The 23,235-nt window shown below is 55.2% G+C and overlaps 1 protein-coding gene across 4 annotated transcripts; it reads right to left on the reverse strand.

Moving 5' to 3' along the window:
• Window positions 1-630: 630 nt before the first annotated feature.
• On the reverse strand, window positions 631-23,224 carry KLHL17 (kelch like family member 17). 4 transcript variants are annotated; one of them, XM_074848184.1, is made up of 13 exons: window positions 22,808-23,013; window positions 20,145-20,345; window positions 12,560-12,812; window positions 12,040-12,161; window positions 11,391-11,612; window positions 10,244-10,360; window positions 8,998-9,211; window positions 8,763-8,907; window positions 7,927-8,094; window positions 7,483-7,571; window positions 6,310-6,383; window positions 4,961-5,142; window positions 631-4,351 (listed from the first exon to the last, which is right to left on the reverse strand). In XM_074848184.1, the coding sequence occupies exons 3-13, from the start codon at window positions 12,768-12,770 to the stop codon at window positions 4,123-4,125; spliced, it is 1,773 nt and encodes a 590-aa protein (XP_074704285.1). In that variant the 5' UTR covers window positions 12,771-12,812; window positions 20,145-20,345; window positions 22,808-23,013; the 3' UTR covers window positions 631-4,122. The 4 variants fall into 4 exon arrangements, with proteins under 4 accessions (XP_074704285.1, XP_074704288.1, XP_074704287.1 ...); XM_074848187.1 differs by lacking the exons at window positions 20,145-20,345; window positions 22,808-23,013 and adding an exon at window positions 23,165-23,224; XM_074848186.1 differs by lacking the exon at window positions 20,145-20,345.
• Between the last annotated feature and the right edge of the window lie 11 nt (window positions 23,225-23,235).

Consider the following 23,235-nt stretch of genomic DNA (forward strand, 5'->3'; position numbering starts at 1 on the left):
TCTCATCTGGTTTTTCATTTCTATTGCAAAGTTGGGAGTCCTAGGGAGACCAAGCTAGAATTTAACAGTGGGAGAGGTGTAAATCAGTCTGCCTCTAAAGCCCCTCTGCCTTGGGCTGGGCTTTTCCCAGTGGTCTCCAGCACCATCAGCATCTTTTCCCTGCTCATTCTCCAGAGTAGGGTGAAGGGGCACAGGGCTGGGGACAGCCCCAGCATGGCATCCTCTCTGGGAATACGAAGTACCTTGTCTGCAGGACAGCAACTCCTCGGCCAGGCACCCAGCACCAGCCAGCGGCTCCTTTTAGCTCACCTGTAGCACAGCAGTTCCTTCAAAGCTGGCTTCAGCTCCTCTGTCCTCCTCTACTAACGTCCACAATGGCAGGGCCAGGCCAAAGCAGCCTCCCGATGGGTCCCTGTCCCTGCTCTGTGCAAATACTTGGAAGCCCAGAGTGGCTGCACCCAGATGAGATCTCAGCAGTGGCTGCTCAGGCACCGATGCGCAGCAGCCTGCCACGTCCATCCTCTGCCTGGGCTCCCTCCCCTCCTCTGCACAGGGCAGTACAGAGAGCAGCAACCTGCCTCTGCAGGAGCGGGGCCAGAGAAGGGAAAAGGAAGGATGCAAGAGGCAGGATCCGGTATTCAAGAAAATGTCTTTATTGTACATGTTGGCTTCTATTGCTTGTATCCCCTCCCCAATCCCATGTAGTGCAAAAAATTCAGAGAAACAGAGTTCCACATAAATAAGTCAGATAACTTACAGAGAAATCAAAGTGACGACATGGAGTAGACCGGGTCTGCCTACCAGGAAGGCCAAGCGAACCTCTCCCCCCACATCGGGGCAAGGGCTCCTGCCTGGCCTCACCATCTCACTGCAGACCGACACCGGGGTCCCTGGGCAAAACACATCAACACACACAGCCTGGAGCCACCCGCTCCGGGATGCTCCTCCGCTGGGAAAAGCTCACATGGGAAATCGCACAGATAACATTTTGGGTGAGACACCACTAACTAAAACTGGCAGAGAAGCCACACACAGTTGACAGTTCTCCTCCCCTCACATAGGGTACTACGCACAGACAGACAGACACAGACGCACGTCGCACGTCCCCCCCCTGAGGCCTCCTCCTCAGCGAGGGACGTGCAGCACCAGAAGCAATTCCACCCTGGGATCTCCCAGGGCAGATGCTGACACCTCGTGTCCACACAGTGTGGGTCGGGGTGCTCTGGACCCCTGCAAGCTGCTGGAGAGCTATTTCGCCCTTTCCTTCCTTCTTTCTCTTTCACAGGAAAGCAGTGAGCACCTGCATAGTTAGTACATCGGAGACACAAAAGGCTCCCTCCTCCCCAGGTTTCTGCAGAACAGGCTCAGTGGTGATATTGCTCAGGACCCAACCGGTGGGTGACAGGAGTCACACTGCCCGTTTCCCTGGTCCTCAAGAGGCAGGACAGCATTGCACACCATTTGTAGTGTAAGTTGCTAAAGATTACAACTGGGGCCAAGGGCACATGGCACAAAAATTCTCCTTGGCCTGCTACACTGCTGGCTTCCCTTCTGGTTTTGCCTGCCACCCCCCTAAGGCAGCAGCCCCCCTTCACGCTACAGCAGCCACAGTTGGACCAGGTGCTGAGCCACTGCTGTCACAACTCACTCCTTGTTTGAAATCAGCCCTGTTTCTCCCTTCAGCAGTTCCCCTCCGGCCTGGCCCTGCCCCTCCTTGTCTCCCTTCAGCAGGCTGGCTGGGCTCTGCTGTCCTTCCGCCGTTCCTCACGCAGAGGCCTCGGCAGGACCTCGGCACGCCGGGCCAACGCCCAGCACCAGCACCTTTCACTTCTGACATGGCCTTTTGTGGGGCTTTTAGGCTGATTCTCCACCAAAGAGGACCCTGGAGCCAGGGGCACCTTGAATGCGCTGGACAATATGAGTCCAGCAAAAGACTAAAATCCTGATGTTGCTTATAGGAGTGGGATGGAAAGGATCGAGACCTCACTGGTGCGTTGGCACACGCACGCAACAGAGCAGACTTCACCAATTTCATCATTTCTTCAAACAAAGCAGATTCATGTGATGTACTTAGGGCAGCCCTACTGCCACGTTGACCAAGGGCAGAGCCCTGCACGAGCAGAGCCCGGACATTTGCGGGATCCTCTGCAATAGAGGAGTGGGAGAGCTGCTGAGCTGTGACAGGCTGGGGCAAAGGCTTGGCAAGTGAGAAGGGAACAAAAAGCAGATTTAGAGTCTGCTCGAAAAGCCAAAAAGGCCTCCTCAGCCTGAGAAGCCCAGACTGTCCTTGGGGAGAGGGTGGGGGGGAAGCAGCCCAGATTTTCAGAAGCTGCTGGTAATTTCAGGTGTCCAACGTTAGGCACTGTAAATGGGCTTGTAAAACATGCAGGCACCTATCCAGGAGAAATCAGATCGCCATAAAAACTGTCTTAAGTTGGGGAGTCCCTGTCTCATCTCAAACTCTCCTTTCACCCCAAAGAAAAGAGAAAAGAAATCCCTAACCACTTGAAAATTTAGGCCAACAAATACCATCACAAGTGAAATCTGAACTCTGTAAATGAGAAATGAGAAGGAGCAGGGGAAAAAGGAAAAAGGAATTAGTTCAAAACAAACAGTTAGACCATATTTCCAATGCTACATTTGAACACTATTGAGGTACCAGTGGTTGAGTCATTCCTATGGAGAACACCTGATAATATGTCTCAGTTCAAGGCTCATACACACACCCTACAGCATACGCATTGAAAACACCACCCAAGAGGTTCCATGGCACAGGTGGGTCTAGGACAGGCCTGTGACTTACAGTACTGATTTATTCAACCTTTAGTTAATTCAAGTGGTTGCTTAATTGCCAGGGAGTTGCTAATTGCAAATGGTCCCTTCCATGCTGTTTTCACTGTACATAGAGTATCTCACACATGCACACACACCCACATATCTATAGAGAACATCTTCCAGGACACAGTCATCATCTCATCAACAAATGCGAAAAGTAATTGCATCCCTTCTGCTGCCTTTAAAAGCAGATGGGTTGGGGAATACCAGGAGAGTGTAAAAAATAAAGGGATATGAAGTCATTAAAAATTAAAATATTAGCATTCAAATAAAAAAGGCAGAAAATTAACACCCAAAAAAGTAACGCCAGGCAATCCTCCTCATTTAGAAGGCTGGACTGTTCTTCTTTAAGAACCGATACCTTTCCATAAACCCAGAATCTGCTTTGCAGAGAGGGGAAGAGCAAACAGGCTGATCCGTTCCCAGCCAAACTGTGAACCAGGACCACGTGCAGAGAGCAGGCAGCCACACAGTCACTTGAACCTGGGACAGCGATGGCACGGGTGCAGACAAGGTCATTCAACCCATCTGCCTGGCTGGGGACTCCCCAGAGCAATGGCCAGCTGGGATCTTAGTGACTGAGGTGGGGCCAGCCAAGTATGGAAACGCTGGAGGGTTCAGGATGCTGCATCCAGTTTTGTCTCCAAACCTCACCTCCTCCAGGCCCTGTCCCTTAGCTGGGCTTCTTTTGTTTGTGTATTTTAAGGCATCAATTAGACACCATTGAGAACCATACAGTGGCCTCAGAGTCTTTAACAGTGCACAATAGGCTTGGTAAAGAGTTTGGCTACAGTGACATTCAGAGGAGTGGTTGCACATTCAGCCGTGTCCCTGGGAGGAGTGCTGTCCACCTCTGCCACCCCACAGGGCCCCTGGAAGCCTCCGAGGCTGGCTGTGCTCATATGTGTGGCACCGGCTGGATCACGGGAATCCAAGAAGCAGCAATGGTTTAAAGTTCCCCCCCCGCCCAAATAAAATATATGCTCTTTGGGCGAGCGGTGAGATGAGTCTGAACGGAGCGGAGAGCACCCCCTCTCCTCGCCCTCTAGAAGGAGGGTGCTCGTCCAGGAAGCACATTTCTAACTGCTGTGGTCGTGCTGATCCGATGTGTGCACCAAGAGTGGGGATTGCTCCGGGGGTTCACAGGAGTGCTGGGGCTGGAGGTAGCAGCCGGTACCTTCGCTCTCCTCCTACAGTGACCGGCTGCCCCGTGGGGTGGGCCATGCTGGCCTAGTGCTCTGCCAAGCACCCCTGTCCCCTTGAGGTAAGGTAGGTCCTGATTCTTTGTCAAAGGCTCGTCGAAGACACCGACAAAGTGGGCGAGGAGGGGGGTGGGAAGTTGAGGAGTTCCAGCACAGCCACCCCCACGCTGCTCCGGCGTGTGAACATGCACGAGGCTGCTACCCACTTGTTGGTGCGGGGGTTGTACTTCTCGATGGAGTTGAGGCTGGAGCTCCCGTCGTTGCCACCCACCGCGTATAACCACCCATCCATGGCCACCAGGTCGTGGGTGCTCCTGGAACGACCACGCAGAGGAGACCACAGGGGTGTGAGGCTCGAACACGATGTATGTGGGGTGTAGGGGAGCTCAGGACCTCAGAGGAACTGGCCAGAGCTCTGCCACCCCACAGAAGGGAGTGCCTAGCCTCACAAATGCCCAGTGAAAATGAAATACTGGAGCCTCTGATCTTCCCCTTCACTCTGACATCCTCCTCCCCCTGGAGAAGTGCCACCTCTAAATAACAGGCCCTAGGAGCCCAAAATCCTTGGGCTTCCAAGCCTTAAATCCTCCTGCAGCTGAGCAATATCTCCTGCGTGGCCTCAGCCAGCATTACCACCTGGTTCTTTACGGCCACAGACTGCTGAGAATAAATCCCTCTGCAGAAAGCACCCGCTGCAGAACGTCCCTGCTCTGCCCTCCTGGCACACACGCCCCAGTCCCTCGCAGTGCAGGCAGCACGGAGCCAGCTGACTGCAGCATTAGCCAAGCCCTGGGGCACGGTCTGTGTTTTATGGTTTGCAGTGCCAAGCAAGGCAAGGCTCTTGGTGAGATGGGATCCCCACGACTGCAGCAGCTGAGGCTCCCCTGCAGCTCAGGAGCGTGGCGGGGGGCAGAGCTCCTTACCTACGGATGTTCATGGGCGCCACGCTCTCCCACGTGTTGGTTTTGGGGTTGTAGCGCTCAACAGAGTTAAGGCAGCTGGTCCCATCGTTGCCGCCAGCCACGTAGAGCATCCCCTCCAGCACGGCCACTCCAGCACTGCTCCGGCGGCTCAGCATATTGGCAATGGGCGTCCAGGTGTTGATCTGGGAAGAGGCAATGTTTGTTCCTGAGCCAGATGTACAAGTCATTTTCTGCATATCCCTGCCAAACCAACCCTGTGAGATTAGTCCTGCTCCAGCCACACAGCTCCTGACATAACGGTCCTCCCCCAAAAAGACTTCCTGGGGGGACCCCACTTCTTTCATTAACTGTCCCGTGGGTAGAGCTGCAGACCCCAGGAGGGACCTCTGCCGACTGGCTCAGGAAAGCACGGCTGCAGCTGGCAGGAGTCCTGCCATCCCAGAGCTCAGGGATCTCTGCGCCAGGCCACCAGCCACGTCACAGCTGAATCCCAGCCCAGTCGTGGGGGTGGAGCTGTATCTATTTCAAATCCGTACAAGTCACAGCTGTGGCTTTACAGCTCATGAAAAACCTCCAGGACATCCTCTTTGATCTTTTTGCAGTGATCTAGCCTGTTCCAACAGAGCTGTGAGACCCCAGGGCCAACACATGTCCCCAGCCTGCCACAGTCCCCGCTAACCACTCTGGACGTGCACGCAGCAAGGACCTCAGCTGGAAGCTGGAAACAGCTCGGGGCATGTACAAGAGCTGTTCCTCCCAGAGAACTTGAGCTGGCCTATAGGCAAGGGGGATAGAGTGGTGGCTGAAAATCTCAGATATATCTTGGAGCCTGCATGGATGAGCTTTGGCTCGTTTTGCTCCGGATTGCCCCCCAGATACTCTGCCCCTGCAGAAGAGCTGGGAAGGGGGATGATACCCCCTCCCTCTCGTAGTCACACATGGTGGCTTAAGTCTCCAAGGAGGCAGGCAGGTCTGTGCCACACAGGCTCACGTGGGCACACCTTCTGCTCCACTGCTGCTGCAATACTTTGCTAGGAAGCTGTCACATCTTAAGCTGTGGCAGCAGTTTGCTAAGAGACCACATGTACCTGATCTCACAGAATCACAATATCGCAGAATCATCTTGGTTGGAAAAGACCTTGAAGAGCACCTAGACCAACCATTAACCTAGCATTGACAGTTCTCAACTACACCATATCCCTAAGTGCTATGTCAACCCAGAATCTCTCACTGTCTGCTAAATTCTCCAGCAACTTGGGTAGCCCTCAGCTTTCTGCAGGGCCCTTTCAGGCACCCATAAGGCAGGGAGAAGGAAAAGAGTTATCAGGCATGTTCTCTCCTGTACTTACCTGGGGCTCATACTTTTCTACTGTGGCTAAGTGGGATGAGCTGTCATATCCCCCAACGGCATAGAGGTTGCCTTCTGCAAAGACAGTCACACACGCACAGGAGTTAGCTCAAGAGCACAGCCGCAGTCCCAGCACAGCCTCCCACATCCCCATGCTCAGGGTGCCCACAGAGGCAGCAGCTGAGCCGCAGCTGCCTCCCGCTCCCCAGGCAGCCAAGCTCCTCTCAGCAGGGCTCCCCCAGCTCCCCCTCCCCTTGCAGCGCACAGCATCGTGAAATATTCATCAGGCGATTTCTCTGCCACACTGCAAGCTTCCCAAAGAGCTCGTTCGTCTGCCGCTTCTTGACCTCCTCATTAAGGGAGCTGCAAGTGCTCCCCACCAGAGCAGTGGGTTATTTTTAGCAGCGGAGGCTGGAGCAGGGGAACGCCAGTAAAGGCTGTGGCAGGCAGAGAGTGTGAGCTGGTGATGGAGGGGAGGGAATCTCTGGGTCAGCACCGAGAGCCAAAACCAGAGAACAAGGCAAGGGAGAGGCACCGCAGGGACACCTGGACACTGCATAGCAGTTCCTGGGACAGTGGGGACCTTGGCACCCCCAGGGAGCTCCAGCACCTGCCAGGGCAGAGAGTTACCACTCTGCATTAACCCCATAGCTGCACTAAACAATGAAGCGGTCAGTTCTCACACCACATCCTCCTTAAGGACAGAACTCATTCCAAGGAGTCAGGAGGCATCACAGCATTGCACTTAATGTTCTGACACCCCTGGTAGAGACAGTTTTGACCCTGCTTGGATCATCGGTAAAAGGACTGTTCTGCTTTCATAATGGAGTAATAAGGTTGTCTCGTCCTTTCTAGGGATAGGTGATGATCCACAGCCAGCCCTCTTGCTCCAAAGTAAAAGGGGCACAAAGAAGCTGAGGAACAAGTTATGGGTCCCCTCAGGAGTTGCCTCCAGAATGTGATGCAACCCAATTACTAGGGAGACTGAGGAGGAGGGCAGAGGCAGGGAGCGTGTCAGGGCATGGCAGAGGAATGGCTGGGCTACCCAGACTCACAGCTAGGGAATCTAGGAAGAAGAGGCAGGAACTAGAACAGAAGAACATCAAAAGGAACCAACAGAAATGCAAGAGACAGTCTGCACAAGAGTCAGACAGGTCCTCACGCCATCACCCACCTAGCGTTGCCACCCGGACGTAGCGTCTCCTGGTGCTCATGGCAGCGATGGATGTCCAGGTGCCTGTCAGAGGGTCGTACCGCTCTGCGCTGCAGCAGGCAGGGACACAGGAACATAAGGTGTGACACTGGCAAAGCCCAGGTCAAAGCTCTTTGACACAGGCCTCCAGGGGCAGCTCCCAAGGAAGCTTGGGAATAGACAAGGAAAATGGAGGGAGGAACTGACAAAGGCTGTGTTCTGTTGTGGCAGGGGGCTACAAAATGGCTTTTCCCCTGAAGGAACTTTGCCTGGGGCCAAAGACACCGGAAGACATAGCTGGACGGCAAGACATCTACTCTGGGGCCAGTCCATCTGTCAGGAGCCTTGTGGGCTCCCCAGGCAGCCAGCGCCCAGGACAGTGCATGCAAGAGCAGCGGAGAAGCCTGTAGCAAGGCAATCCCCTACCTGTTCAGGCACGAGGCCCCATCGTACCCCCCAGCAGCATAGAGAAGCCCATGAAGTGCTGCTACACCCAGGCAGCTCCTCCTGGTGCCCATGGACACCTCAGGTTGCCAAGAATTGGTGACAGGATCATAGGACTCCACTGTGGCCAAATCAGAGGTCCCATCGTAGCTGTAGGGAGAAAAAGGGAGAACACATAAGAGCGGGGAGAACATGTAAGAGTAGGGAGAACATGTTAAGAGCTGGGAGAACATGTTAAGAGCTGGGAAGTCTGGATTGCAGGTGAGGCTGTGAACTGGTCCTACGGCTCTGGAGCCCACCAAGAGCCCAGAGAGTGCAGCCTGCCTTGGGTCCCTGTCACCACCCCTCCCCTCTCCCCCCTGCCCAGCTTCCCCAAGGCAGAGTGCACCAAAGCACTGCTGAAAGCGCAGAGCCCTTAGCTGAGCTCTCCGGGGGCAGGGGGGCTGCAAAGAAAGCAGGTCTCAGAGGGCCCCGCACACCGAGGGGTGAGAGGTGGGCTGGGGGGCTAGCAGGCTCGTAACAGCCTGCAGCACAGGGCTAAGGGAAAGGGGAGGAAATAGCGCAAGTCCAGGACGTAGCCACCACCACGAGAGCCAGCAAACTCACTGCTCCGAACCACAGGGGCAGGGAAGTAGTTTTTAGTTGTTACTCCTGCAGTTAGTAACCCAGAGATACCAGATTGCTTCACCCAGAGGCTGGCTCGGGGAGGCTCTGCTGGCCCTCGCTGCTCCCAGCACAGCTCTGGGCCGCTCTCCCCGCCAGCTCTGGGCAGAGGCTGCTGAAGGCATCCCCACGCACGGCTCCCACGGCCTCCTTACCCGCCCACAGCATACAGCTTGTTCCCGATGGCAGCAACGCCCACTCTGGCCCTGCGAGTCGACATGGAGGCCACCATGTGCCACCGGTCCGTCCGCGTGTCATAGGCCTCGCAGTCCCCGTGGATGGCGAACAGGCTCCCCCCACCTGCGCAGGGGATGGCAAACAAGAGCAAACAACAGTCCAAAGGCCCTGGGAAGGGGTTGGCATGTACGCGAGCGTGTGGCAGGGCCTTACCCACAGCAAAGAGCACGGTGCTGGCCCCCTCGCAGCGCCGCGGTCTCGTCCTGCTGTTGCTGAGGACCCCTCTCTGCTCTGGCATGAGGTGGTACTTGAGGGCTTCGATCAGCAGGTCCTTGCACTCCGAGTGATGCCGCACCAGCAGCTCCGTGTCCACGTTGCTCATGAGGAAGTCCCGGCTCAGCAGGGGCAGCCGCACGCACTTCATAAGCTGAGGGGGGAGGAGTCGCACCCCATCGGCAGGGTGGGAAGGGTTTGTCCCAGTGCTGCCCCCACTTCTCCCCTACAACCCTGGCAAGCCTGACTCCACTGGAGATGCCTCTGCAGAGGCAGGAGCCCTCTGCCTGGCTGTGACACGTCCCACAGCTACCCCAGATCCCCACCCTGCCCTCTGTCAGCACCCACATCCTCTTCCAGCACTCATGCTACAAGTAACAATCCTCGCTCTGGGGCTGCAGAGCCCAGACACCAGTCCCCTCTGCCCAGCATGCCCCATGTTACCTGCCCCACCACAGCAGGGGTGTTTGAGCACGCACAACCAGCAAAGGAGGAGACAGAACTTCTCTAGGGTCAAGCCCTGGGGTAGGTGAAAACCCAGGGGAAACCCTCAGAGTCTTCCTCATCCTGCCCCATCTCAGCCCCAGCCTTCGGGAGGACACCAAGGGATGCTTCCTCCCATGGCTGCTGCCTGGAAGCAGGATTGCGGCGAGATGGCAGGAAGCTGGGGCTGCTGGAGGCACCAAAAGCCTCTACTGCACCCACAAGAGGGTGCCCACGCTGTGCCAGGCATTGACAGCCCTGCAGGAAAGGACTTAACTGTGTCTCCAGTTGCAGGCAGGAGGCTCGCAGAGCCGTGCTCCAAGGTATAGAGGCAGAGAGACAAAAGCATGAGCTAAAAGAAGTCCCTGCTCAAATTTGCCTGAGCTGTTTGTTTGAGGATGGAGGTGGAAGCTCAGGAAGGCTGCAGGCAGGGCTGATCTCTCCTGCTGCCCACATCCTCCCCAGAGCTCCGCATGCCCAAGCTGCCAGGGGTCAGACAGGGCATCCCCCTCAGATTTGTCAATAGTTTGGATTTTGGGAGACTGAACTTTCTCAGCAACGCCCTCATCTATGCCTGGACTGGGAGTGGTACGGCAGGGATGTGCTGTCCCTGCCCTCTGGCCACCTTTCAGCCACGTATCCACCCAGACCAGGCCCTCAGAGCTGGTGGGTAGAAGCAGGCCACCTTCCCCAGCAGACTCACCCTGGGGACGTGCTGTCTTCTGCTGTCCACATCATGTTTGACCCAGCTGAGCACAGCCCGGTACACCTCCTCCTCTGATGGCACATTGAGGCTGTCACTAGAAATGAGGTCCAGCACCTGTAGAGTGGGGTGGAAAGAGCAAGTATCGGCTGGTGTGGTTTGGGAGGAAAAGACACATTCACACACCCAGGTAAGAGGCCGACCAGAGCAGCACTGCCAGAGGCAGAGCCCCTGCCTCCCACAGATGCTGGCGGTTGCGGGGTGTACGGTCTCTCTCACTGGACACAGAAGGATCCAAAGAGCAGCCAGGTCCCCCAAACCGGGCAGGTGCAGCTGTGCCTCTCCTCTCCTTGCAGCACTGATGTGGAGGCAGCTCTGCCCTCCATCACCCTCCTTGGCTCATTCCCCCTCCGCTGTGCCTGAAGCTGCTGCAATGCCTGACACTTCCAATCAACGTCAGTGAGATCAGGTGGATGACTCCGCTTGCACGCGTCCCTTCAATATTTCATGGGACAGAGCCAGCTGCCCTGGCTGTTCCCAGCACACTCACTTCACGTGCCAAGGACTATGGAGCTGGAGTGGGTGGAGACACGTACCCTCCCCTCGCTGTCACACACCCCACTGCCCGAGGACGGACAAAGGGAGGTGTCTGTATCCTGGTGAGGGACCACACAGGGTCGGGTGATGCAGAGCAAGGACCGGGGCACAGCACAGCACCCTGCAGACCGTGATGAGCCAGGGGCCATACTGGCACCACATGAAGAGCATTAGGAAACATTAGCTGAGCTCTGAATTAAACATCACAGCTACAAGACCAGGGCAGCCAGGACTTATTCCTTGGACCCCAGAGAGAGGGCAGTGTGCTCTGAGCTCACAGTGGCAAGCACCAGCGACAGCAATTATCCTCCGTGCTACCCTCCCATCCCTGATTCACATAGGATTAAGCTCGCTGACAGCACTCTTCCAACATATTGTCTCTCCATTGAACAGAGAGGACCAAAGCACAGAACCTGGGTACACTCCCCTGCCAAACCCTGTCCCTTCAGTGCAGGTTCCTTGGGCTTTTGACACATAGGCTGTGCCTTCCAGCACAGACCACGAAAAGCCTTGCCACACTCATACCTTCACACTCCCATCAGGACCTCACCTGCTTAAGAGGCAGCAACATGAACTCCTCTGTCTTGGACACCTCCACGAAGTGTTGGAGGACATACTTGTGCGCAGACTTGAGGAGGTCGCTGCAGGAGTGCGTGTCAGCAAAACCCCGGATCCCCAGGCAGTTGGATGGGTCAAGCTGGCTGAGGAGGAATTTGCAGCAAGCATCCCGCACACCATTGAGCTGAAGCAGGCTGGCAGCAGGAAGAAGTGTCTGGCAGTGGAAAAGAATGGGGGAAAGGAGACTTTCCAGGGCAAGGAAACCATTTTCACCCTCATCTCACTGCAAGTCAATAACAGAACAAGCTTACTGAGCACCTTCAGGCACACAAGCGCATAAAGGACAAAGCATTCTTTGTTTCTAACAGGACTAAGGTAAAGAAGAGCTGAGAAGGACACTAGTAACTACCCACAGGGCCAGGAAATGGCAGATGCTCAGCACTAGACCTGGCCATTGCGTAGTGCTTTGAGGAGCCACCTCTGGGCGCAGGGGAGCGGAGGAACTCCCTGACCACTGCTAGACGCAGGTGCCACCACAGAACAACAGCTGAAAGCGTTGAGCAGGAGAGGAGGGTCCCCAGGAAGCAAGTCTCATACAGAACAGCTTTGTGGAGAAGAGAGATTTGGGGGGAAGCTCCTACCTGCACATTCCCCTCGCCCACCACAATCTCAGCCGTGTAAGCGTATTGCACCAGCTGCTCCAGGGCCTGCGGGTCAATGTCGTGCAGCGTCACGTGGGTCTGGCGGCTCTCACTCATCTCATCTGGGATGACACAGATACTAGACATGAACAAAGTCCCACAGCAGGATTGTTTCCCCACAGGAAGACTTGGACCACACATGGAACAAGCTGCTTCCGCCTCCACAGCCCAGGAAGGTCTCTGGCTCACCTCTTAGCAAGGAGGAGCAGCATGGGAATGGGGTCCATGTCTGCAGGATGGACATCGAGATCCCTGTGCAGGGGTTTAGGGGCAAAGGGCTTCGTGGAAGGGAGTCAAATGAGGAATATTACTGTACTGGCTTACAGACATGATATATAGCCACTGTATTTCCATAGGGTAGGGCAGTGAAAATAGGGAGCCAGACAGAAAAGTTTGCAGAGAGGAGAGGGTTTGAAGAGCAGGGAGACCCTGGCCATGGGGAAGAGAGGAGGCTACTTGCTTGTGAACATGGCGTGGAAGTACGGGCTGCACGAGGCCAGCACCACCTTGTGAGCCTTGATCTCCTTGGTGCCCACGTGGAGCACGATGTCGCAGAGCAGCCCACGCTGACGCATGCGGTTCATGCACACGAAGGCGTCGTGATAGTGTCGCTTGGAGTTGTGGGAGATGCTGTGGCCGTCGCGGTTGAGGAGCTGCACACCCCCTTCCATGGCTGCAGGTGGTAGATGCTGGGCTTTGCCTTCTCACTGGCACTGACATGGGGGAAAACCAAAGCATTACCCAGGCAGGAGGAGCTCTAGCCCCAGACAATTCCCATGGTCCCCAAGTATGTCCACCACCGCTCAAAGACCCTGTGCAGGAACAGCTCCCACCTAACCAGTCCCTGCCAGGGAAACATCATCCTGCTCATAAACCAGCGACGGGGAGGAGACAGTCCCTTGAGGAACAGAAGCAATACAAAGCCATGCTGAGACTCTTCTCTGTTCTGTGACACTCGCTGCTTCCCAGCCGTGTTCATCTTTGGATCGATGTCCTCCTTACCTGCCCTCAGAAGGGTACTGCTCTACAACATATGCACTCACACTGGGTTACCTTGAAGTTGCACCATCTCCAAATCTGCCTAACAAGGTGCATTTCCATGAAATATCAGCAGAAGCATTGATCTTAGAAGTCTCACCAGGGTATGCCAGTCCTGCATTGATCAAACACAGCTTAAATATACCACTAGAGACAGGGAACATATCAATCCTGCTTAGCCTAAACAAAACATAACCAGGGAATCTCATAACATCACTCTTGCCCATATCCTAAAAGGCAAGAGTGACCTTATAGACCACAGCTCTTTGAGTGGTGGCTGTTCCCTTCCAGCTTCCAGAAGATGCTAGGAGATTTGTAATGAATGCACCTGCCTTCAAAAGTTAAGCTCTTTAGCTCTACAAAAGTTAAGAGAGCTGCCGTCTTTCCTGTGCCCACACAATGCAGGAGGATAAGGCAGAGGGCAAAGGCAATTGCAGCCCAGAGCTCCACAGCCTCAGTACAGAATCCTGCCAGACCAGGGGTTCGACTCTTCCTGCCATTTTATTTCAGGCCTCTTTTCAGAGAGAGGCTGGGGATTCCCAGGCGGTCGGTTAGGGAACAGGGAACACTCACTTTATCATCCTGATCTCCACTTCCCTCTAGTGTCCTCTACCCAGGCATGTCCAACCTCACCACAGCCTCAAGGCTGCACCAAACAGTCCCGTTCCAGCACCGCAGACTCCTGTCCTGCGCTAGCCTAGCAGGCAGTCCGGGCAAAGCAGAGCTGCTACATCTCCCTGGAAGCAGCCCTGGCTGAGACCCTGGCTGTCCTTCAAGAGGTAACTTTGAACTTCAGGTAGTTTTGCTTTGACAAGACTGGCAGGAGGGACAGACAGCAAAGACCAGAGATGTTGGGACCTGACACAGAACTCAGTCTGCACACACACATACACGTCACTGAGCATGGAGTGGGACACTCCTTCCACACACTGGGACAGCCCAGGCAGGGAGCAGGAGTATAAATAAACCTGGTCAGCTCATAGAAAACAAAAAATTGCCTAATCAAGGCATAAGGGCATTTATTTGTGTGAAGACGTTTTCTCTTTCCATGCTGTCTGCATCTAGGCTGCTCACGGTGTTTCGAAACACGTTTGACTGTCTCCCTGCCATCAGCACCTGAAGAAAAGGTGGGGGAGTGAAGAGAGAATGACTGAGCAGCAGGAGGAAGAAGGGGGAGGGAGCTGGAGAAAAAGGCAGCTTGAAGAAAAAAAAGCCCGTGTGCTGCACTCGTGCGCCTGCCCCCGCATCCCTGCGGCGAGAGAATCCCCTCAGCCTCTGTGCTCCTCACGACACCTACACGTCGCCAGCCGTGCTGAGCCTAAAAATAGAAACCCACCATGCTGTGCCTGCTCAGCCACGAATGCAGCCTTCTATTCGCTTTTAAATAGCAGTTGTATCATGTACTAGAGTCTGGGGGAGGAAAAAAAAGATGAATAAACATCTTTCCTGAGCAGGAGAGAAGCCTGCAATGCCCTCTTCTATTTGCATCATCCCGCGTGATGTGAGATTCCTCATCTTGCTGTCAGCGGGGAAGACTCTCGGGCATACAACAAAGGCAACGCCTGTTGATGCTTTCCAGTAATGAGAGTAGGATGCCATTGTGCCCTTGACAGGAAAGAAGACCCCATGAGTTAACGGGCCTTCTCCTTCCACACCCCTCAGCTGAGCTTTTCACAAAGCTGCAACATCCCTAGGACACCCTCGGTGTGTTAATTCGCAAGCGTGGACACTGCTGGATGAGAGGTGCCTGCACGAAGGTGGTTTATAATTATTAGCATCCCTTCCTGGGTTCAAGACCTCCTTTCCCAGACCTGGTTTAGTGGCAGAGAGCAGACAGTGCTTCCTCGCCTTTATTCCCCTCCCTAGCTGCAAGCCTGAGGGTTTTCCTGCTCTGCTTGAGCTGGTTTATCTTTTCAATACACTGCTGAGCTTTTCCCCATCAGTAGTTAAGTCATGCCCCTGCTCTAATTGCGAGCACTCGCCTCGCCCCTCCTGGGTGCTGGTAGCAGGGGATAGGAGCTCCTGGCTCCGCAGCCGTGGGAGGACCCGGGGGACAACGCAGAGAAAAGATGAGACTGCTTCTCCTTGTGCTCTCGGAGCCCTGTGAGGAAAGGTTTGCCAGGGGGAGGGTAGCACACAGCTCGGCTGCAGCGGTCAGGGGAGAGGTACGGAGGGCACAACAGACTGAAGGTTGCTGTAGCCGATGCATTGGCATCACAGTAATCAAACACATTTCCAACGAGGGTCAGAAGTGCTGGGCTCTCTTCCCAGCCCTGCCACTGAGTCATTGCACGGCTCTGGGCAAGTACAAATGCAGAGTGACAAGGGTGACATTATCTTTCCTTGCAATGATTCCCATGGCCAAAAGGTAGAGACCAGCTATTGCTCACTCCCCTCTCCACCCACACCCCCCTGCTGTCACCAGCCAGGGCTGACATGCACATCACAGAGCTCCGAAGAGCCACTGGTGCCTCCCTCACCCACACCACCACTGTGTCGCTGGGTCTCTGATGTGGGCAAGCAGGGAGCAGGGCCGGGGGAGATGCCATCCCAGCCACCACACTGCCACTGGGCTCCCAGGAGCATCCCCGTGCCAGGGGACAGTCCACAGGCAGCCTCAACCAACTCTGCCTGATGGTTTTTCACCTCAGCCACGCTACAGCCTCAACAATCCCTCCCTGAAGAGCAGCTCACCCACCCACCTTGGGAAAAGGTCACCCTCCTGAAGCGCAGGGAGCGCTGGCATGGGTCTGACCCAAGGTTTGTAGGGGGTACAGCCCGTCTGGTCCCCCCAGCTCTGTAATAACTTGTTCCCACCAGAGCTCTTTTGCTTAAATGAGTCAGAATATAATCAGTGGGGAAAAAGGGAAAGGACACCCCGCTGCTGCTTATGCTGCTCCCTGTGCCTGAACTCTCACTGGCAGCACTAAATATTTCCTTGTAAAACTTCATTCCCAGGAAATGAAGGTCTATGAGCACCGCTAAGATATAATTAATGGGGAACAGTGCCTGGACCACAAGAGACAGTAAAGCAGTGTCCAGAGCTCCAGCGGCAGGAAGTAAATACAAGCCCACTTTTGTGGAGCAAGCAGCAGCACGAATGCACGTGTTACGCATCAGCTATAATGGATGCGGTGGCTGACTTGTAATAACTCTTAGGTTATGACAAAAAAAAGAAGGCGTTTGTTTGGCTCCCATGAGACAGAGCGTGGCCATGCATAACAGCTCTGTTAATTAATGCAAATGATCCCTGCCCAAAGGGAGGTCTGTTCTCTTTGCACAAAAAAACGTATTTTGCCGACAGTGAAAAGAAGCGTGCTGGGCAATAAACAGGGAACAGCGTATCCTCCAGGGAAAAGTTCAGAGCCTGCCCTTTCCCCAGGAAGGCCCTGGAGAATGGCTTTTTGTTGACAGCCTGGATGGAGATTTTGTGTCCGCCGGGCTAGCCAGGAGACTGCAAAGACACATCCTGTACAGCTGGTCAGATGCTGGGGACGAGTCTTTGCTGTGGATAAGGTGACATCCCCTACTCTAAGGCATGACATGCCCTAAGGCCTGACACACAGTCATGCTTAAATCCATCTCCTCCACGCGTGCCCTATCCCTATGTTGATATCTCAGTACCTTTTTTCCGGTAAATCAGCTACAAAGCCCTGTTTTGTGCACAGCACTGCATCTCCCACAGAAGTGCTGCCATTAGACCTTCAGGATAAGACATTAAGTCCTTGCTGGCACCCACCTCTACCCCAGTGTTTCACAGCACTAACAGAGCAGAGGGCAGCACAGATTAGGTCAATCAGGTGGCACCATGTTGCCAGTTTCCCTTTCAGGGAAGCACTTTCCGCTGTCCTCGGCGTTGGGGGTCTGTCTCCCAGGCACAAAGTCCCCTTTTTGCCTGCAGACCTCCTCTGGCTCCGTCCCCAGGCAGGAAGGGGCTGCTGGCAGTGCTACTCTTGTGCCCAGCAGCTCCAGATCTCCATTCCAAGCAGCAGAGCCAAAGCAGTGCCCTCTACAACAGCACAGCAAAACTCATCCTGGGGCAGAGCAACCCTGGGGAAGAAGGAGCTTGACAGTGTAGGCACCGGCAGGAATCGCTGCTTCCAAGTGCATCTCCATCTCCCCCACAGCAGAAATCACAATTCTCATTTTTAACCCCTCTGAGAGGTGTCACAGGCCGTTTACCAGTAAGTAGCCTCCTGCAATTCAGCATTCCCCCAAAGAACTAAAAACGCACAATACACATTAAAGCTCAGGGCAGGACTAGACCAGGGCAGGCCAAGGGGGCACAGGCAAGCCCCTGCCCAGCTGCATACACAGCGCAAGTAGCTTCTTTCTTCCTGGGAGCAGGGTTGGGAACAAAATGTGCTCCTGTGCTCTCTTCCTTCCCTTCAACAGTCAAGGGACACAAACAGCTGAGCCGGCAGTAACAATAGCGGCTGTTGTGCTGTTGCAAAGTAAGACCACTAATACAGCTCGTACCAGCATCCAGAGATGCCGCTGAGTACACTGCGGGCCTGCAAATGTTCATCTTTCTCATCGCTTTGCGGAGACCCCGTTAATTGGGCTGAGCTATCCCTTTTGTTGAACCCTGTCCATGGCTCCGAAGCCCACATCTAAACCACCAGGAACTAGCAGTATTTTTGCATCAGTAATCCTCTTGCAGTAGGTATGGCTAAGACACCAGGGCTGTTTTCACAAGCTAAAGCAGATCTATACTACCTGCCCTTATACCTCAAACTTGGATATCCCAAATTCTTCCTTCTTTCAGAGGGTCTGGCACTGCCCGTTACAAAATATATTGCATTCCTACCTTCCCCACAATAAACACAACCAGAGAGGATTGGAAATCACCCAGTTGTATATGCCCAGGACTCAGATGCAAAGTAGGCACTAAATCTAGGCAACTGTCCCCACCAGGACCTGTCCCGTTAGCATCACTGATACAGACAGAAAACTCTGTCCCCTCACTACAACACTTTGGGCTTCAGTCTCTTAGCCCCTGTAACACTTTACTGGCATCCAGGGAATTCAAACAGACACCAACAGTGTGCAGCAGCTCAAATTCAGTGTTTTTAATATAAGGTTAATTGCGTGTTCAGCCTAGAAGAGCCAGCAATTGCGATGATGCAGAGGGACCTCACGGTTCAGGACCAGCAAGTGAACGAGATGCTCTGAACTGCAGGTCCAGTCATCGCCACTGTGGTGGCTGATTTACAGCTGCACCTATACAGAGGTCAGGACTGCAAATGTTGACAGAAATGTGACTTAACGTGGCAAGGGGGAGCTGTCATTCCTGGCGCCAGCTCTGCCTTCAGAGGTGGCAGGAGGGAGGGTAGAATTAGGAAGCTGGCAGTTTCAGAAGCCAGATCGAGGACTTGGACACGTTGCACCCCTCTGCCAGCTCCCGACAGACACGGCGGTGGAGGTGAGCACGCCAAGAACACACAGCTGGTGGGGGGGTGAGGTGCAAGAAGAGGTGAGGAGCACGCACCTCAGCCCCCAACACTTCTCTTCACTTCCCCTCCTCTCTCTTCTGCTCCCGCTGCCAGCGCTGCCCTGACCACATATCTGCCTTCTATTCCCCAAGCCCCCCTGCTACAGCTGGGAGGGCCAGGCGCGCGCTGCTCCTGCCGGTCGGTGGAATTAATCTGCTCTGAGCTAGCCTCAAGGCAGCACAGGGCACCGCAGACAGCGCTGAGTCTGCAGGACTGAGAATCCCCAGCTCTCAGTAGGGTTTGGGTTTTTTTAATGAATTAGGCATAACTGACACGCACTGAATCCTCCTGTCTAGACATCTGCAGAGAAGTGACAAGCTGCCAGAGAGGATGTGGAGCCTCGGCAAGGGGGTGGGGAGAACGGGGAAAAAACTGCACACAGTTGCCAGCTCTACAGCACAGAGACAGTGCTGGCTTCAGGCAAGAAGGGCATTCAGCACATTGACCTAGTCGGTGTCTTTCAGCAACTCAGTGGGTTGTAATCAACCGGCTCTGGTGCACACAGAAGGCTGGAGGTCTTTTCTAATTAAAGCTTCTCTCCCCATTACTCCTGGGGAGCTTTGTGTGGAAACTCAGCTCAAAGTTGCTCTCAGTCACCCCAGCTCACGCTCAGAAGTGCTTTAGTTGAGAGAGGGAGCACAAGGCAGAGCTCAGTGCCTGCACCGGGACATTCCCACACCTGAAAGAGATAAGGGGTATCCAGCCTGCTTAGTGCCTATCTGGGTGTACAATCTTCTCCCTCCCTCACTTCGCCCAGGCAGCAACTCGTCCTGCAGACATCTTCAAATTCAGCTTTTGCCTTCAGTATTTTGCACAGAGAGGATCGCAGCAGCTCCAAGCAGCACTCCATGGTTGGGGGATTTAGAAGCATCTGCGCTAACATTTGGGTCACTTTAAGTAACTGGTTGTAAGGGTCAGGACCCAAATAGGTTTGGGACTGCCGAATTCCCAGGTTAGGGAGAAACAAGAAATGGAAACTAATTCATGCCTTGAGATGCTCAGCAAAATGTGCAGGTCTCCGGCTGCACTGGGATTAGACAGCAGTTCCTACAGTCCAGCACAAAGCACACCAAAATCTAAGCAAAAGGAGCCCTTTGCCAAGGCTTGGAAATGTGGGTCATGTCCTAATTCCCCCTTCCCAGTGTCCCCCAGTGGACACAGGAGAGGAGCTACTGTCACATCCAGTGCTGTTTTATGGCACAAGCAGTGCCAAACTACACACAGGCATCAAGCAAGTCTCCTCTCCAGGCAGCAGAGTGATAGTTAACAGCTTCAGCTGTACTATCCATCACTGTGGCATTCCTGATCTCCCTCTAGCCTCCCCCACAACAGACATCCCTGTTCCCAACTCATTTTTCAGACAGGTAAACGGACAAGACGAGAGCAGCCAGGTCACTGGAGGCAGCCCGTGTCAGAGGATCTCAATATTCCTGGTTCCTGGACTTGCCCAGGAGCTCCCTCCCTGCAACATCCTTGGCCAGCAGCTGTTCAAAGAGGGATTATGCCCTTTACCTGTCCGCTGGGCAAGGTGATGGTGTCTCGAGTAGGTGGCAGTGGGCCAGTTCAGAACGGGTCGTTCCCGCTCAACAGCGCCCTGACGTCAGACGGGAGCGATGAATCTGATGAGACCCAGCATGAGCTACCACTTGGCTTCTAAAGGGAACGTTGACTCCATGACACGAGGCAGTGTGGCCTAGGGGCTCCAGCAGCAGGCTAGGAAAGAAGGAAAAAGCGCTGGGGTCTGCAGGCTGCAAACGGGCGAGCGGATCTTTTACAGACGGATAAGCCAGGGAACAATGCTGCTGCTGATGCCCGGTGAAGCGCTGCTCATGAGTGACTCTCCGAACCAGGAGCTCACCACCTGCACCCCGGCCTCATCCCTTTCTGCATGACCCACGCCACGGTTACGGACAGCTTACAAAGCTTCCTACCAGCCTCAGACGTCGTGCGGGTTGGCAATGTGGATATACTGGACCACGTAAGCAGATCTGCATTTCCCCTTCCGAACAAGCTCAGTGCTTCACACTGTGGAGCAGTGGGAGCCTGTTTTCAAGCCAGAAAACAATTAAGAGAATCCCCTCACATCTTCTGGCAGGCAGCAGCACAGGCCACATACATGGAAACTGAGCTATGAGGAACATATGACATAATGGCCTTGAGTTTGGTATACTGGTGGCCAGCCAAGGCCAGCAGGTCCCAGACCCTGGGAATTTCAGCTCAAATTCCTGTTCCTGAGAAGTCACACCCTTTAGAGAAGGCAGCGTGGTTTGCAGCCAGTTCTAGCAGGCCAGGCAGAAAGGGTGAAGCCTCTCAAGTCTACCAGTTCTACCAAGTCTAAGGGTTCGGAGGCACCTGAGAAAATACAGAAGCCAGCACTGAGACTTCAGCACGGCTGTTCGGTTTTTTTGAGGGGTTGAGCCTGAAATGCAGCAAAGTAAGACCAGAACGCAGAAGAGTCTCCTCAGCAGACTTTCAGTCTTCTTTGTGCCTTGATTTTCACACGCCATTCCAGGTACAGAGACCCAGCCTGATGCTGATGAGAGCAAGGGCAGATGGCCACCAGACGGGCTGGCAGGGCAAAGAGATTCTGTTGCCACCCTCACCAAGCTGACCTTAGCTGGCAGAAAGCATAAAGGACCATCCTAGCTATCCAAGATGCTAAGGAGCAACTCCATTTGGATCCTAGACTGTCAAGCCAAGGGAGCAGGTGACTATTACGCCTGCCAGCTCCTGGTCCGCTCTGAATTAGATGCTATTTGCATCTATTTGACTGATTCATGAATCAGTCAGTTCTCAGGAAGGAAACTCAGATCTTTACACCCTAAAATTCTTACTCACTGCCATGCCGAATAAAGTATTGCCAGCAGATGCTCATGGATCAGGAGAGAAACTTGGGGTGCAGAGGCGAGAGATTCCACAGAGGTGGTTGCTGCTGTAGTGATTGTAACCAAAAGGCTGTTGTCCATTGAAGCATTAGCGAGCCACATAGCAGTGAACTTGTAACAAACCAGCACCTCCTGGTACAACACGCTAGCACACGGGCATCCCAAATCTGTTGCGGAGGCCCCATCCCACCTCCCATGCTTAAATACAGCTCATGCCTTCGGCCTGTTCATCCTGAAAAGGGGCAGAAGCTCCCTGAGGCTCATTTCAGCGGAGCCCTGTCCTAGGGGCAAGTTACCTGCATCAGCCTAGAGACTGTCCGATCAAAAGCACCCGAATACCCACATGTTGCTGAATCACTCCAGAACTATCCTCCCTCCTTGTGGTCTCCAGCAACGGAGAGCACCCCAAGATACTGCTCATTGGCCATGAAGTCAAAGGAGAGCAGGCTTCCCTTACAAAGAGACCCCATAAAAGCAAGGCCACCGTTTCTGCAGTTTTCTAGCTTGGCACAAAAGCCTGGTCAGTCGGTGGTCGTGTCCTGACACCAGAGAGCAGGGGCAGCCACCCGACCGCTGCGTTTCTGAGGTCCCAGGGCCAGCACTCCTCGGAGGGGGAGGTATTTGCTCAGCCAGCAGAACCAAACCAGCTGCCTGCCCCGGCCTGCTGCTCCCCAGGACCACCTCCATGAACAGAGATGCTGTGGCTCCAGCCCTCTGCCCGAACAGTCACTGCAGAGGCCAGAAAAAAGCTGCCTCCCGCTTCCCCCTCTAAGAAAACCCGAGACAACGTTTCTCCCCGTGCCCTTCAGCCAACACTACCAAAGAGCCCGTGTGCTTCCACCGAGGGGGAGCAGACCCAACGCTGCCAGAACCTCCCTGCAGCTGCTCCCCGGGCCCCAACATCTCGCAGGGCTCTAAAGCTGCAGCTTTTCCCTTTACCGAAGGGATCGCTCCAGGGCTGGGCAGAGGACGGGGAAGGAGACCCCGCTGAGCACCGGAACGCCGCCGGCCTCGGCTAAGGGGCGATGGCGGGGCAGAGAGCGGGCAGCGAGGCAGCCGGCTGCCCCTCCAGCCCTGCTGCGTTGTGCCCCGGGAAGCCAACTTGCTCCCCGAGGAGAGACGTGCCGCCAGCACCGCGGGAGCAGCGGCGGGGAGTGATGGAGAGCTGCTCCGGGGAGTCCTCCCGCCGCCACCCCCCCTCCCGGTAACCCCTCCGGGGTCCGAGTGCCCGGCCTGGCCGCTGCGGGGAAGGGGGGGACGGCGGCAGGGCCGTGCCCCGGTGGTACTCACGGCTCCGGTGCAGCGACGGCCCAGCCCGGCCCGGCCCGCGGGATGCTGCGGGGACCCGCTGTCCCCGCTCCGCTACCGCCGGCCCCGCGGCGGGGAGACGGGGCGGGGCGGGGGCGGGCAGGTGCGCGGCTCCTCCTCGGGCCGCGGCGGGATGAGGACAGGACCGGGGCGGCCCCGCGGCTGCGGCTTCCTCCCTCACCCGGAATAGCCCCACCGCGGAGCCGCGGCCAGACCTACCCACGGCACGGCTCGCCGCTGCGGGGCCCCCCCGCAATTAAATCCCGCGGCGCACGTGTCCCCGGGCTGCGGGGGAAGGGGAAGCTCGCCCCGCCCCGCTCCGCCCCGCCGCTCACTTACCGGGCATGGGGCCCGTCCCGCGGGGGTGGGGACACGCGTGGCACCGACCCCGCGGAGGGGAGGGGGGGGGC

Source organism: Strix aluco, chromosome 22, assembly GCF_031877795.1.
Source record: "Strix aluco isolate bStrAlu1 chromosome 22, bStrAlu1.hap1, whole genome shotgun sequence".
In the NCBI taxonomy this organism is placed as follows: Eukaryota; Metazoa; Chordata; class Aves; order Strigiformes; family Strigidae; genus Strix; species Strix aluco.

Excerpts from the sequence above, each read along its gene's own strand:
- KLHL17 (XM_074848187.1), bottom strand. The coding sequence starts at position 12,770 with ATGGAAGGGGGTGTGCAGCTCCTCAACCGCGACGGCCACAGCATCTCC. Across the intron at positions 9,212-10,243 it reads GAAGACAGCACGTCCCCAGG|CTTATGAAGTGCGTGCGGCT; the intron begins GTGAGTCTGCTG and ends CTCCCCCCTCAG. Across the intron at positions 4,352-4,960 it reads GCGCCCATGAACATCCGTAG|GAGCACCCACGACCTGGTGG; the intron begins GTAAGGAGCTCT and ends TGGTCGTTCCAG.